The following is a 16,556-nucleotide window of genomic DNA, read 5'->3' as shown; positions in this document are numbered from 1 at the left end:
TTGCACAACACAGAGATAGATAGATAGATAGATAGATAGATAGATAGATAGATAGATAGATAGATAGATAGATGTAGGTAGGTGATAAGATAGAGGTATGTTGGTAGGTAGGTAAGTAGAAAGAAAGAACACTAAAAAGCAAATGCTGGGTATGTCATTATTGATTTTATTATGTACTTTTAAAATTATGGTGAAATATTCTCTATGTAATTAAAGTTATGGTTTGTTCTAATTGCACTAAGGTGCTTGTTGTATTTTTCTTTTGTTCTTAGGCTTGCAAAAATTCAATTTGCCTTGACTTGTCTACTAACTGTTTACACGGAAGATTAACAGGAAACAAAGTAGTGAATTGGGACATTAAGGTAAATTAATAGTATACAGTGAGCATTGTAGTATAATTTAAATTTATTTTAAATTTACTTAAGCATAGCATATAGCTAGAAATTTTCAATAATAGGAACTGGACACAGGATATTCTGGAGTCTGAGTGGAAGATGGGGAGTATAGGGGTGTGTGTGTATGTATTGTGTGCGTGCTCACTAGTTCGCGTGTGCACACTGTTAGAAATCTATTGTCCTTCACCTGTTTTTTGATTGAGCAGAAAGCTTGCCTTTTAGGCTTAGTAAGCTGGCTATTCAGTGAGCTCTTAGGATATCCCTGTCTCTGTCTCCGTTTTCAGGCAGTCCTGCCCAGAGTTTTCCATGGGTAATTGGGATTTTAACTCAGACCTTCAGGTTCTCATGCTTGCACATAATTTATCCACTGAACTGTCTATCTGCCAGATTTTATCTTTTAAGCATCACCAAATTGATATTAATAATAGGTCTCTGTTAATATTTTATGCAATGCTGGACATGGTAGTTGTGCCTTTAATCCCAGTACTCAGGAAGCAGAGAGAGACAGTTCTCTTTGATTTGTGTTCAGCCTGGTCTTTTTAGGTAGTTCCAGGCCAGCCAAGCCAAGGCTGTATAGTGAGACCCTGTATCAATAAATAAATAAATAAATAAATAAATAATAGTAAAAAAAAACAAAAAAGAACAAAAAAATCCAACCAAACAAACAAACAAACAAAAACTTCAAATAAATAAGTAGATAATAAAATGTTACACAGATTTACATTCTGAAGGATGAATAAATACTAGTTGAGTGACTGGCTAAAACTTAGTTACCTTTGTAAACTATGTTATCAATCAAACCAACTCAAAAAATATGCTATGGTTTATATATGTAATTTGCACAGCTTAACTTTGTAATATTGGCTTTAAAAGACTAATTCTGTGTGTTATATATAGAAATTTACTTATGTTATACAGATCTGAAAATCAGTCTTTAGTACTTTGTATTATAGCTATATAAATTAACTAATGAAACATTTTGCCTAATGTGGAAGATAAGACAGGAACATAATTATTAAGAGAAAGACAGTTATATATTTATGTTTAAGTAAAATTAAAGCCCCCACTCACAAAAATAAAAAAGACAACTGAGAAGGAAAATATTTGCCATCCAAAAGTTCAATTACTTCCATAGAAAGAGCTCTTTAAAATCAGTAATTGTTATGTTCTTTTTCCCCAACACACACTGTTATCTTTTTATGTAATGGGCAAAGTGAATTTTAGATTATTTAAAGTATTCAAAACAAAATAGCAGGCGTGTAGTATGAATAGCCCTTGAAATGTCAGGTACAGGTACAACATAAGGAGCATTGGGAAGCTTCTATAAATTACTGCTACAGTTGCGACAGGTATGAAATGAGGGATTGTTAATCTCCTCATCTTCTCCCCTTACCTTTCTGCTTCTCTTTCTTCCCTTTCTCTCTGTCTCTATTCCCTTTCTCTCTCAATCCCGCTCAGGCTGGCCTTGAATTTGGAATGTTCTTGTCTCAGCCTTTTTTATACTAGGATTACAAAGATACCGTAGTAGTACCCTTGTACTACTAAACATTCAGAGTAGGTCTGAATATTTTAGTGATTAATAAGAGTAACTTTATATAACATTCTTTTTTGTCATGCATTAAGCACTTTTTATATTTTAGCTTACTTTACCCATTCCATCTTTTGTTAACTAAAATTAGAGGAGTCATACTTCTGGTTCCTCACCTGTGTTTTTAATGCATAATTGTACAGTTGTGTGACAGTTGCTTGTTCTTGGCATTTTTAGAGTTACATTATATGTTGTGTGTATTTGAACTTCCTAAAAAGCAAACACAGAAAAATGACCCAGAATGGTCCGTTTTGAATGTAAGTTATAGTGATCTTTGAGACTGTCTGTATAAGGATACCTTCAGCCTAGGCTATCACATACATCACTTAAGGTTTATTAACAAACAAATTGCATCTTCATATACACTGTGGATGCTGAATTACACCATTGCTCGTATTTTGTAATATTAAAAATTGTTAATTTTTGTTTTCAGGACATCATCAATTGCATAGGTGGGTTAAATGTACTGTTTCCTTTACTGGAACAAATAAGCCACTTTAGTGAAGGACAGACTTCTGAAGCAATGAGTGAAAACACAGTTCCTGAATTAATAACACCCATTGAACAAGAATGTATGGGATTGGCCTCCACAAAGGCATCAGGTAATAAAATTACATTAACCCCACCCAGATTAGTCTTTTAGGAGAATTGGGCTGGAGAGATGGCTCAGGGGTAAAGAGCACTGACTGCTCTTCCAGAGATCCTGAGTTCAAATCCCAGCAACCACATGCTGGTTCACAACCATTTGTAATGGACATGCAATGCCGCCTTCTGGTGTGTTTGAAGACAGTGACTGTGTACCCACATACATGAAACAAACAAACAAACAAATAAAAAGAATGTTGAGAGTTAGTTAGAAAATAAAATGCCATAACAATTCTTTATAGCTGTTGTAGCTTCCCTTAGTAAGTTTATAATACTTTGGTTAAAACATTGAAGATTGTAATTTTACTTTTGACTGTGTTTAGTTTATACTCTTGGTGGGAAAATACTACACCATATTGTGGTAAATCATAGTACCAAGAAAATATTTACATATGGATACAATTATATAGTAAACACTTGCTGCTTTTTCTGATTTCATTGTCCAAATAAATCTTGGAAGCAAGCTAACAAATTGACATACTTCTTTGTTCAGTGATATAAAATATGTGATGTAAAGGTATTAAGAGTGATGACTTTTGCCTGTTTTCACAGAGTCAAGGTTGGAGAAAAATCTAATTGCAACATTTATTTTGATTGTGAAACACTTTATTCAAAGACATCCTATTAACCAGGACAATCTTATTCAGTCCCATGGAGTTTCAACTCTTGGTGCTTTACTTCAGAAGGTAATCAAGTCTAACATGGGGCTTCAGATAAGCCCCAATCTATAAGGAATAATTAAAGCAAATCACAAGACCACTTTGATTGGAAGCCTAGTGCATATGCATATACACCAGGATTTGGCCTCTCTCCTAAGTTTTGTTTGATTGTTTTTTGCTTTGTTTTGATTTTTTGTTTTAAATTTTGGTAGCTGCTAAAAAGGCACGATAATAAGAGGTTTTGGAAAGGCAGTGAAAGCATTCCAAGAGACTAATCAATCCAGAGCACCACTTTACCATGGCAGAGTTTCTCATAGTGACAATGTTAGAAGGAGGGCTCCTGGCTTCTGTTGCAGAAGACTGGTCATAGTGGTGCATACCTTCAAAACATTTGAGAGGAAGAAGCAGGTTGGTTTCTGTAAGATTAAGACTGTCCTGGTCTACATAGAGAGTTTTAAGACAGCCAGAGCTACATCGTGAGACCCTCTCTTTAAAAAGAAATGAAAAAATTAGTTAAGAAGCTTTGTATGGCCATTTCAGATAGCCATTAGGCAGTTTGAAAGATATAAGACTGAAGACACTGGGTGTGATGGTTCACAACATTAAACCCAGCAATTGGAGGGCAGAGACAGGCGGATCTCTGAGTTCAAGGATACTGTTGTCTACAGAGTAAGTTCCAGGAAAGCCAAGGATACACAGAGAAACCTTTTTTTTTTTTTTTTTTTTAAAAATACAAGACAACAACAAAACAAAAACAAACAAACCAAAAAGAAAAGAAAGAAGGAATGAATATTACATACCTGGTCTGATGACCCTACCACTGGAAGACTACCATTCAATGTCAGAAAAATTAGGAAATTATTGAAGAACTCCACTTTAAAATTACTAACATTATTTCATGTGGCCAAGAATGAGAGTTTTTTATATAGCCAAATTAAGATCTTTTTCCTGTAGTGGTGTACAACATAGGGTCCTTTTCACTGCCTGTTTTTAATTTAGCATGTAGGCTATCTTAGGAAGACAGTTTATGAAGACCAGACTTTAGGCTACTGGCCAGATGAGAAAACATACAGAGTCATAATTAGAAACTGATGCTTAACAGGTTCCTATTCTAAGCCAGTACTTTATGATCAACCTAGGATGCCATATACAAATGCCTGCTTTCTGGTGAACTACCAGTTTATAATTCTTTTGAAGTTCTCTCTACAAGATCATTTTATAATGTCATTGAGAGACCTTCTTACAAAGTTGGTATATAAGGCTCCAGTAAATGTCATTTTCTTGAGTTTAATTTACTTATCAGCAAAACAGTTGTGGGAAATGAACACAGTCTTATCTACCTCATAGTGTTGTGAAGGGAAAGGTATGGTGGGAAGCCATGATACAGTTAAGGATAATACCACTTACATTTGGCTGTAGCTTTCAGAGGGCCCTAGAAAGAGGACCTGTGAATGTGAGAGATATGCCCTTACTCCGTGTGCACTGATTGGATCATATTGGTCTGTGGATGGGGGGAATAATTCTTTAAACTTTTCCTTATTTTTATGTGCATCGATGTGTTCCCTGAATGGGAACTGGAGTTACAGACAGTAGTGAGCTGCCACGTGGGCTGGAAATTGAACTAGGTCCTCTGGAAGAGCAGCCAGTGTCCTTAACCTCTGAGCCATCGCTCTAGCCCCTTCTGGAGAATTTTCTAAGCTCTGTCATATACTGGCTCATGATGGTTTGCAGCTTCTGTTCCTTTCTCTGTTAGATCATAAATTCTGGAGCTAAGCTGCCTGAGCTTAAAACTTTTGCTAGATGAATTGTTTGGAGACGCTGTTTCATTCCTTAGATTCACTGTATAAAATGGGAGTGATAACTTCTTAGAGCTTCTGTAAAAATTTAGAGTGATAAGACTCTTTGAGTGTTTCAAAAAAAACAGGGTGTGACACAAGGAAAATATGATGCAGTGTTAAATCAGAAGGACTAATGATTTAAGTTATTTATAGTTTGTACCATCTTTTATTCTATATTTTGGATATTCTGACTTATTTGGAGTTATAATTTCATGCTATCATTTAAACTGACCTTTATGAAACTCTTGTGTGTTAAATTTTAGGTGCCAGGTTCTCTGATGGACGTTAATGTATTGATGGCAATTCAATTAATAATTGAACAGGTATCATTAGAAAAGAACACACTGTTGCTTCAACAGATGTATCAGTGTTTACTCTTTGATTTCCGTATTTGGAACCGTGGAGATTTTCCTTTCCGGATTGGTAAGACCAAGCTATCAAATAAAATATTATATGGTTGCTTTTGAAATATATGACCATTTGTGTGACTTTATTCTAGTTATATTATTTTTATATGAATATTTTATTTTAGGCCATATACAGTATCTTTCTACGATTATTAAAGACAGCAGAAGGGTTTTCAGGAAGAAGTACGGCGTGCAGTTTCTCCTGGATACACTTAGGATTTATTATGGGTATGATACCTTTGTTTCTTCTCAGCTTAGTTGCTGTTTTCTGTCTGACACTTGACTGAGTATGTATATAGCTTGTTCCCTTGTCCAGCAGTTCTGGAACTCTGAAACTTCAGACAAACAGGGTAATGTAGAGGCTAAAATGATAGTGATAGATTGACATTTATTAGGTTTGTATGTTGGTTTTGCTAGTTGTGTGGTTATTCAAATTGCTGAAACTGTTTGTATTTAAGCGTTTTCATCTGTCTAAAGCAGATTAAAAAGTGACTATGACCTATGATGGTTTTGAGAATTAAATTTGTTAATATGTTAAGACACATACAACTGTCTGATTCTTCTCATAATTTTATAGTTGTCTAATAAATATTGTAATAATTTAATTTTTGTCATTCAAACTTTTTTGTGTGTGTGAAATAAATCAGAATTATTTTTAATGTTTTTGTTAATGTTTAAAAGTTTTTGAAACACAAATCTCCAGGGTCAGTTGTGTCATTCAAACTCTTAAAATGTCCCTTAGTGTAAGAGAAGCAAGCTCTGCTGCTCATTTGGTAGAAAGAGTGCTTTCCTAATGAACAGATTCATAGACACTGTGGACACTGTGTCACTGCATACCTGTAACATACCAGCATTTGGGTCTTAGGGGCAATGGGATCAGACGTTCAAGGTCATTCTCAGCTTCATAGTAAGTTGTAAGTCAGCCTATGAAAAGTCAGACCCTTTCTTAAAAAATAAAAAAATAAAAAAAGAAGAGAAGAAAGCAAAGGTACTACAAATTGTAATAATATTAAAAGTGTGTGTATTCATGGGGTGGAGGGAGTGCATGTGCACATGCTGTGGATGCCAGAGGTTAACTTGCAGTGTTGTCTCTGCTCCCTTTTTTGTTTTTATTTTTTTGAGACAGGGTGTCTCTGTGTAGTCCTGCCTGTCCTAGACTGGCTCTGCTGAATGCTATGATTAAAGGTGTAGACACCATGCCCAGCTGTGGTGTCCTTTTTCTTGAAGCTGAGGGCCACCCAGGGCCTTGTACATGCTAAGCAAGCACTCTATGACTAGACTAAATCCTTAACCTCTCTGGATCCTTTTCTTTCTTTAAGATTTATTATTTTTTTTAATGTATGTACATACACTGTCACTCTCTTCAGACACACCAGAAGAGGGTATCGGATTCCATTACAGATGGTTGTGAGCCACCATGTGGGTGCTGGGAATTGAACTCAAAACCTCTGGAAGAGCAGTCAGTGTTCTTAACTGCCGAGCCATCTCTCCAGCCCCTCTGATATTCTTCTTAATTGCTCTCCATCTTGGTTTTTGAGGAAGGGTCTCTTATTAAAACTGGAGGCCATCTATTTGGCTTGAATGGATGTCCAACAAACCCTAAGAAACCTTCTATCATCCTTTTCCCAAAACTGGCTGCCACTTTAGTTTTTGTAACAGAGACACTTCCTGCCCTGTTGCTCACTATTTGGCTAAGGTATATAGTGGCAAGCCCCAGAGAGCGACCTGTTTCTACCTTCCTAGTTCTAGGACTGCAAGTGTGTACTACCATATCCAAGCTTTTTATGTCGGTTCTGAGGAATGAACTCAGGCCCTACGCTTGTGGAACAAGTACTTTATAGACCTTATGGCAAGTTCCTAAAAAGGTTTTGTTTTTAATTTTAAAAGATACATTTATTTCTGTGTGTTGTGTATGGACAAGGAAATGGGCTGCTTGGCAGGAATATGTCATTGGCCAAGGACAAGGAAGTAGGCTTCAGGCAGGCATTTGACATTAGGCTAGAACAAAGAAGTAATTTCAGGTAGGAATCTAAATCAGGCTAGAACAAAGAAGTAATCTCAGGCAGAAACCTAAATATTAGGCTAGAACAAAGAAATAATTTGAGACAGGAATCTAAATTTTAGGCTAGAACAAGAAAGTAGGCTTCAGACATGAAAATGACCTTGGGGTAGGACAGGGAAGTAGGCTCAGATACTTTGGTCATCCTGATAAGCCCTGATAAACTGATAAAACAGTGATCACAGGGATGTTCACGAAATTGGGTTTAATGCCTTGCTTTTTTGTTGACTATTTGTGTTTATTGTCTTGCTTGTTCCTTGACTATTTGCATCTATTGTATTGCTAGACCCTCAACCTAGAACTGATCTTAATACATGCATGTAATCAACTTTTACACTTTCGTTTTTGTTTTCTCTTTCAGGCATAGATCTACATGTAATGAGCTATCTCCAGAGGATATTCGAACAATAAGGACTTCTTTGTATGGGCTAATTAGATATTTTCTTTGTAAAGGTGGAACTCATGAAGAAATACAAAGTATCATAGGTTACATAGCCGCTACTAATGAAGAAGAACAGGTAGTATAGCTGAGATGAATTTTATTTTCAACTGTTAAATTACTTGGTCATTTTATAAAGATATACTTAATTACCTAATGAATAAATTTTTTTGGATACTGTCAAAATACACAGTTAAAGAAGTACATTGCAATTTCTGTATGGAAAGTAGTTGATGTGACAAAATACCAGAGATGAGCTGCCATAAAGAGTAAGGGTTTCCTTTGACTTATGATTTAATAGTTTTCCATCCTATTGTCATTTTGCCTTCTTGCTTCTGAGACAAGATGAGTCAGAACATTTGACAGTAGAGCAAATCTGCTCCTGTTTGGCAATCAAGGGGCAGACAGGAGCTGAATAGGAAGGAGCCAGGGGCAGGAGATAGCTTACAAAGGCATGATTTCATTTATTATTTCACCCAATAATACCCAAAGGTAAGGATTCTCTTACCTTTGTGTAGCTCACTATAATCTCCATTATATAGCCATTATAATCACAACAATGACTTACTAGTCATTTGTCAGTTGATGAAGTCACTGTCCTTATAATCTCATCACCACAATAGTGCCTTTAGCTAGTGACCAAAAAAGCTTTCTGCACATGAGCCTTTGAGAAAGACACTTCATATCCAAGTCATCTCATGGTTGTTGTATCTGTCAGTTTTCCAGTTTTGTTTTCATAATTTTCTTGTATTACCTGTAATCAACTTGAGAATACACACACATAAGCAATGCAGATGATATAATTATGAAATTATTTTTTAACCTAATGGAATCTATATAGTTAAGAGAAGTTAACAGATAACTGAAACAAGAGTTTGATTGTTTGTAAGAGAAAGATCTAAATGTATGAGGTATTCCAGGATGATTTTACATGTTGAGGAAGCCAGAGTAGACCTTCTGTAGAAGAGATTTCTTTTCATATGGGCAAATGATGAAGGAGTGGTTTCAGAGATACTGAATATGTATAATGAAAGGCTATGCAAAAGGAAGTAGAAAAAACAAAAGATCAGAGACAAAAAGCATGGTATATCAGATTTAGTTTAAATAGCTATTTGAAACATTTGCCTTTTTGCTGCCTGCATACATAAATGATTTTTTTTTTTGTTTTGTGTTGTTTAACTTGAAAAGCTCTTTGGAATTTTGGATGTACTCTTAAATCTTCTACGAACCAGTCCAACTAGAGGTCAGCTTTTCTTACTGATGTTTGAACCAGGAAATGCTGACATACTTTATGCCTTGTTGTTAAATCAGAAGTATTCTGACAAACTAAGAGAAATCATTTTTAAGGTACAAAAAACATCATCTTTATATCTTGATATTTGTCTGTATATGAATTTTCTGTCTGTTTGTCAATCTATCTATCTATCTATCTATCTATCTATCTATCTATCTATCTATCTGTCTAATCTACCTATCTATAGATATATGTTCTATGACTAAATTATTTTTCATACTCCTTTAGTTTGTTATATATTTTTCATGTTGTGTGTGAATTTTAAAAAGTATACCATAGAATTAGAATATAGTTAAGTAGTAGAGTGTTGGCTTAGCATGCCCTGGGTTTATGTCCCTCCTCTAAATCTACCACTACATCCAGAACGATGACAGCAGGGGCTGGGGGTTACCTCGATAAGCAAAACCATCAAAATAGCAAATAAAAATTAATATAATCAGATAAATCATCTCAGTGAACTATAACCACTTGATCGCATATTGTCCTTAATATAAAACGTCTCAGTTCTTCTTCGCCATGTAGTAAATCTGTATAGCACATCAGAACATTTGACAGTAATAGCTCCTGTGATATGGGTCTCCCACAGGTCAAGCGTGAGACATTCTTCAGGTGGTAGTTTCCTTAGTCCTTAAAGCAGTTTTATGAGATAAATGCTCTTACTAGTCCTATATTATAGATGATAAAATTGAAGCTGAGAGACTAACAGCTCTATCAAAACACAGAAAATGTATTTTATTTTGCATGGAAATTTAAAAGACTCTGGGCCTTTGTGTGATACCACACATTTGAGCTTTTTGTTATCTAAAAGTAAGATCCAGGCATACTTCTACCAGCTTTTTTCTCTTACTTAAAGTCTCCTGTTTGGTGTACTTTATTCCTTCCTGGCATTTATTTTTACATTGTTATTAGAGTTATGTTATTAAGCATATTTTTGACAGTTTATGTTTTAATCACCTGTGTTTGAAATCACTAAGCTTTAGAAACCAAAGATGGGGTAAAAGGTCTAAAGTGGTTTGTCTTGAGGGATTGCTTTTGGCTGGTTACCAGTGAGGCTGCTCTTAGAAGAAGCGTCTACCCTCACTAGGGTTCATTCATGGAGAGGGAATGTTTCTTTTAAAAATACTTCTTAGGGATTGTTTATGATATTCTGATATTATCCTTTTATAGTTTATAGAAAAAAATAACTTCTTTAATAACATTGCTCTTATTCCTGGAAATAATGCTAAAAGGTCAGCCTTTCCTCCAAATTTTAGATTTGAATTGCTTCATAGATGTTTTCTGTTCTTGAAAATTGGTTACTGTTATATAAATGAGTTAAGAATGTTTTAGGCTGTCTGTGATGACACACACCTTCAATCCCAGCACTGGAAGTCAGGCAAGCCTAATCTCTACACAGTGAATTCCAGGCCAGTCAGGCAGGGATATATACAGAGATATCTTGTCTCAAAAAGAAATTTGATGATTATATAATATTTTGATACATGAACGTGTTCTTCATGTCTGCTAGCTGTATACACTACTCTTTCATTTGCCATAGAGTTTTAAGCATTATTTACACAAATACAAATACATTTCAGTACAATTTATTGTTAGTGCTCCAAAAATCTATAATCTTTCTCTGCATTGAAAAAAACTAATACTTTTTTGTGACCAGGTCATGGAACAAATGTTAAAATGCACAAATGTTTATGAACGCAGTAAACAACGTATCCGTCTTAGAGAAGTTGGCTATTCAGGAATTGGACTCCTCCTTAATGAAGCACCAGTTAACACATCTCTTATTAAAAACCTTGTTAACCAAATCATTAATACCGGTAAGACTGGGACTGATAACAGTGTTGTGTTTAAGAAATTGGTTTTCCTGGAGTAGGGTCTATGCCAAAGCTGCTGTCTGTCCATGGGATATGTTCTAGCTGAGCTGTCTTGTCTGGCCTCAGTGGGAAAGGATGCTCCCCGAAGAGACTCAATGTGTGGTGGGGGGGGGAGGTACTTTTTCATAGGAGAAGGGGATGGGGGAAGATTTTGGGAGGGGGTGAATGGGAAAGGGGGCACTGAGCAGGATGTAAAGTGAATAAATAATAAATATAAAATAAAATAATTGAAAATCTAAAAAAAAATGAAAAAATATTTTCAATAAAAAAGAATATATTTCAAAAAATAAAGAAATTGTTCTTTCTGGGAGATTTTTTCTTTTAATGTCCCGCTTTAGGTTACTTTAAAAATTATCTGTTACTTGATTTTCCAAGGTGTTCCTCAGATAATATATTTCTGTCATTAGTTTTTCACTTTCCAGGGCATAGCTTTAAAGTAAATGCCTACTGAGTAAGTAGCCACGTTAATGACTGGCTTTCTAAATAAGGGACATTAAATAAAATATGTATAGAAAGATCTTAACATTTTTAAAGTACTTAAAATTTTAAAGATAGAACAAAAACTAATTTGAGACATTTTCTTTCTAGTTTTGTGTGATAGTTTTATTTTTTTTTAATTAACTTAGCCATAAACTAGAATTTATGGCAGATGCCTTGCCTAGGTGGGGAAATTAAGTTCTTTATCTTGTTTAAGTGTTTTACTAAGTAGTTTATCAAGTCTCACTGATAATCCAAAATAGGTATATAAAAAGATAATACTATTATATTTCTGCAGTATAGACAATATACTCAGGCAATCAAAACCTAAATTATTTAGGCTTAATTGAAGTATTATCAACCTGAAGTTTTGGGGGGAAATTTGAATGAACATAGCTGTAGTTCTCTTTGGAAAGTGAATAGTTATTTCACTGTTTATACAATAGTAGTGGTCTTATTTTAGATATCCATGGAATTTAATTTTAACTTCTTTTTTTATTATAGATCCTGTTATTAATTTCAAAGATCTATTATCTGTAGTGTATATCTGTCACAGAACACATGTAAATGTCAGAGTGGTCCTCTGTAGAAAGGTTAGTAAACTTTCAAGATATATTTTTACAATAACATCCTCAAATTATGATAGTGTTTTTCATTGAGTAGTTTGCGACAGATGTAAGTTTTTTAGTTTGCTTGTTTCATAAGTTACTATTTTTTAAGCAGTTTCTTTTCTTTTTTCTTTTTTTGTTTTGTCTTGTTTTGTTTTGTTTTTCGAGACAGGGTTTCTCTGTGTACTCCTGGCTGTCCTGGAACTCACTTTGTAGACCAGACTGGCCTCGAACTCAGAAATCCGCCTGCCTCTGCCTCCCAAGTACTGGGATTAAAGGCGTGCGCCACCACCGCCCGTTTTTAAGCAGTTTCAATTGGACATGTTGGTGCATACCTGTGATTAACAACATGTGGGATGCCCAGGATTATAAGCTGGAAGCCAGCCTATAGTACAAAACTAACTTAAACAATAAAATGTTTATTTTAGAAAAGAACTAACTTTATGTGGTTATAAGAAATTATTATGTCAGTTTTTGTTTTGTTTTGTTTGTTCTGTTTGAGACAGGGTTTCTGTGTAGCTCTGGCTGTTCTGGAACTCACTCTGGCTAACAGGATTGCCTTGAACTCAGAGATCTGCCTGCCTCTGCCTCTTGAATGCTGGGATTAAAGGTATGCACCACCATAGCTCACTCTAGTAAATGTTTTATTAAAAGTATTTACTAGGATTTCTGAGTTTGAGGCCAGCCTGTTCTACAGAGTGAGTTCCAGGACAGTCAGGGCTACACAGAGAAACCCTGTCCCGAAAAACCAAAAAAAAAAAAAAAAAAAACCAACAACAACAACCAAAAAACCCCAAGTATTTAGTAAATACTTTGCTAACACATTTAAAATAATTTTCTAATAAAGAGTTTTAGCTTTACTTATTTTTATGTAAATATTCCCTTTCCACAGTCAAAAATTTATTACCATAAAACACAGTTCTCTATCAAAACCCACAGTGTGTGTAACCTTCCTTCCTACTTCTTTGTCTTTCCTCTCTTGATCTTCCCTGCTCTCTCCTCCATTTTCACTTTTGAGACACAGTCTTGCTAAGTTTTTCAGCCATACCTTTAAGTTGTAGTCCTTCTTCAGTTTCCCAAGTAGCTGGCATCCACCACATCTATTTCCATTAGAAATGCCATATTTCAAAGTGTCTGACTTTTTAAATTTATTTTTGAAATTTCATTATATTTTGTGTGTGTGTGTGTGTATGCTTCAATGAGAAAGGAAATTAGAGGACAAGTTGGGGAATTTGTTTTCCACTATTTCTTTGTGGAACCCAGGGATCAAATACAGGTTTTCATGCTTGGCATCAAGTGCCTTTTTCCAACTGAGCCATCTTGTTGGCTCCCTAAGATCTTTCCATGTTTTTATTAACATCTTCTTATGCATATCTTTACCCATTTATGGTAACACATCTCTAGGATATGAAATATAGTTGCTGCATCAACATGTGTTCATTTACATTTCACATTTTGACAGATTTTGCATATTATCTTTCAAAATAATCAGCAAATTACGTTTTCACATTGTCCTACATTAACTTTACCTTGATACTGAATCTTAATGATTTGAAATAGATAATATAAATTGATTCTTTTCTGTATGCAATTAGATTGAAACAGCTCACAATGATCATACATTGGCTTTTTTCCATGTGTAACACATATAAATTAGTCATATTTTTGAGTTATAAAACTGTGAAAAATGGTTTGTGAAGAAAGCCTGAACTGCTGGAAGAAAATAAATTGGTGGTTTTGCAGCACTAAAAGAATAGTAGCACAATGACAGGCTACCTTCCAAAGAAAACCTTCCTACCATTGCTACTTCATTTCTTACTAGCATTGCTCATCCCTGCTATAATACTTGTCATTAGAAAACATATAGTCAAATATATAGAGATATACTGTCTTTGTTATTAAAATATCTTAAAGATCTTAACCAAATTTCTGACTGTTTCTAAAAAGTGTTTTGTTGTTGTTATTTTGTTGTTTTTAAGACAGGGTTTCTCTGTGTAGCCTTGGCTGTCCTAGAACTCACTCTGTAGACCAGGTTGTCCTTGAAACTCATAGCGATTTGCCTGCCTCTGCCTCCCTAGTACTGGGATTAATAGCATTTGCCTCGCCATCCAGCTAAGAACTAATTTTTTATTCCAAAGAAGGAACTTTTTTAGGAAGACTTGTTACATATTGTAATGTGACCATTTATTCTTTAACTTACTTAAGCTAAATAACAGCATGCATCTTGCTGAAATTAATTTTTTGGAATTAAAATGATTTATCTATTTTTTTGTTAATACAGACTTACTAAAGAAATATTTTTCAAAGGGAGTCATTAACTTGACTTGAAAAAAAAATTGAAAGTAGAAAACATTCTCCTTAGAGTACTTGGGTTCTGTACTTGTGTGCCCTGGCTATAATACTGTCCAAGCATATGCCTGGCACATGTCAAGTCACTCAATAATCCTTGCTGAACAAGTGTAAAAAGCTCATGAAAACGTTTGATTAAGATAATGATCATATTACTACATTTTATGCATATTGTCATCTTATTAATACTTTATCTCAAATTAACATCTAGCTTAGTTTTTGAGAATCATTTTAGTTTTTGTGTTCATTTAGCACATATTTTAGTACATCTTTACTTTGTGCAAGAGCAGTACCAGATCAGTTAGAACCACAATATCAAATAGTTCCAAATACTACAATACTAGTTAAGAACATACTCCTCCATGATAAAGATGAATAAGTGGGTAAGAGTGCTTGCACAAACATGAGGAACTGAGTTCAAATCTCCAGTACCCATGTAAAAAGCTGTGTGTTTCTATGTATACCTGCAACTTCAACACTTTAGAAGCTAGAGACATAAGATAGCTGAGGGTCTCTGGCCATTACCCTAGCTCCAGCTTCATTAAGAGGCCCTACTTAAGAGAATGTGCTGAAGAGTGATAGAACAAAGCCTTCACTAGTCTTCTCTGGTCTCCATGTGTATGCACACGTATTCATGTATTCATGTATTCATGTATCCATGTACACCATGCACACAGAACAGAGTCCTAAAGTATGCCTTCTTATTGTTTCTCATTAAATTACTTTGTTATTAAAGTAATTGAAGAGATCTTTTCATTAAGAAATTGTATACTTTTGATGAATTTTGTATTTTTTGTTGTACTTTTTGTTTTATGTTCTCTTTGCAGATATTACAGATTTTGCAGTCCCAGCCAGATGCAGCATACCAGATATCACAACAAGTGGGTTGGCAAGACACCTTTGTTAGACTCTTCTTAAAAGCAACTTTTGAAAATGTAAATCCTCTTAACAAACATGGGAAAACAGTTTCAGTGAAAGAAAATAAAAATATATCAGCTGAAGATGTTAAGAGGAACTTTGAAAAACTCGATGATGAAAAAATGGTATTAGCTGATGTATCTTCAGACCATTGGAGTTTGGATGATAGTCAGTCCCTGAATTCAAACCCACCGTTATTTCAAGAAGATAGCTCTGAAGGAGAATTATCTTTCAAGTCAGAGAATCAAGAAGAATTCTGGCATAGTAACACTTCCCATCTGAGCTTAGATCTCAGTGGACTTGACGCATGTGACCTGAGCGATGGTGGAAGTCAAGTGCCTGACAGCTCACCCAGCACCCCATCCCCAGTAGAGTCTACTAAGTCATTTTCAGTGCAGTCTGACAAAGAAAGAAGCATCACAAACGAAATGGGCTTCAGTGATGACTTCTCTTTTTTTGAAAGCCAAGAGGTAAATTTGCTTTCCAAATAAGATTTTAATATGCTAGCTTTATACTTAAGTCCTTTGCAGTATGTAAGCTGTTACTGATATTTTCCATTCATATTCTAAGTCTTGTGATGTAAAATTTAGAAGAGTGATTGTCACTTGTAAATATTTTACTTTTTGTTTGATGTGTGTGTGTATATATATATATATATATATATATATATATATATATATATTGTATATGTGGTAATAGGGAATGAGCATACTGGCTTGCACATGTTAGGTTATTTTATATTGTGTGTATGAATATTTTGCTTACATGCATGTATGTGTACCATGTATGTGCCTGGCGTCTGTGGAGGTCAAAAAAAGGACATTGGATGTCCTAGAACTCAAGTTATGGATAGTTGTGATCCATTATTTGGGTGCTGAGAATTGAACCTTGGTCTTTTGCAAGAGCAGTAAATGCTCTTAACCACTGAGCCACCTCTCCAGCCCACCCTTGCTGTCTTGAGAACAAAGCCTGCATCTTACACATGTTGCGTTTCCATTCAATAAAGACA

At 34.9% G+C, this 16,556-nt stretch overlaps 1 protein-coding gene across 5 annotated transcripts in view; it reads left to right on the top strand.

Annotated features, from left to right (window-relative positions):
* Nbeal1 (neurobeachin like 1) overlaps positions 1–16,556 on the top strand; it is a 150,752-nt gene that overhangs the window by 69,656 nt on the left and 64,540 nt on the right. For all 5 annotated transcript variants that reach the window (XM_076931826.1, XM_076931828.1, XM_034498971.2 and 2 more), the window contains 10 exons: positions 273–362; positions 2,417–2,585; positions 3,181–3,314; positions 5,389–5,548; positions 5,658–5,760; positions 7,953–8,109; positions 9,219–9,377; positions 10,979–11,138; positions 12,177–12,265; positions 15,457–16,017. In XM_076931826.1, the coding sequence (XP_076787941.1) occupies positions 273–362; positions 2,417–2,585; positions 3,181–3,314; positions 5,389–5,548; positions 5,658–5,760; positions 7,953–8,109; positions 9,219–9,377; positions 10,979–11,138; positions 12,177–12,265; positions 15,457–16,017 (1,782 nt within the window). The remainder of the gene's footprint in view (positions 1–272; positions 363–2,416; positions 2,586–3,180; positions 3,315–5,388; positions 5,549–5,657; positions 5,761–7,952; positions 8,110–9,218; positions 9,378–10,978; positions 11,139–12,176; positions 12,266–15,456; positions 16,018–16,556) is intronic.

The sequence above is a fragment of the Arvicanthis niloticus genome, chromosome 3 (assembly GCF_011762505.2).
Source record: "Arvicanthis niloticus isolate mArvNil1 chromosome 3, mArvNil1.pat.X, whole genome shotgun sequence".
NCBI lineage: Eukaryota > Metazoa > Chordata > Mammalia > Rodentia > Muridae > Arvicanthis > Arvicanthis niloticus.
The sequence above is the reverse complement of the archived record's forward strand: the minus strand, read 5'-3'. Positions and strand labels throughout refer to the sequence as shown.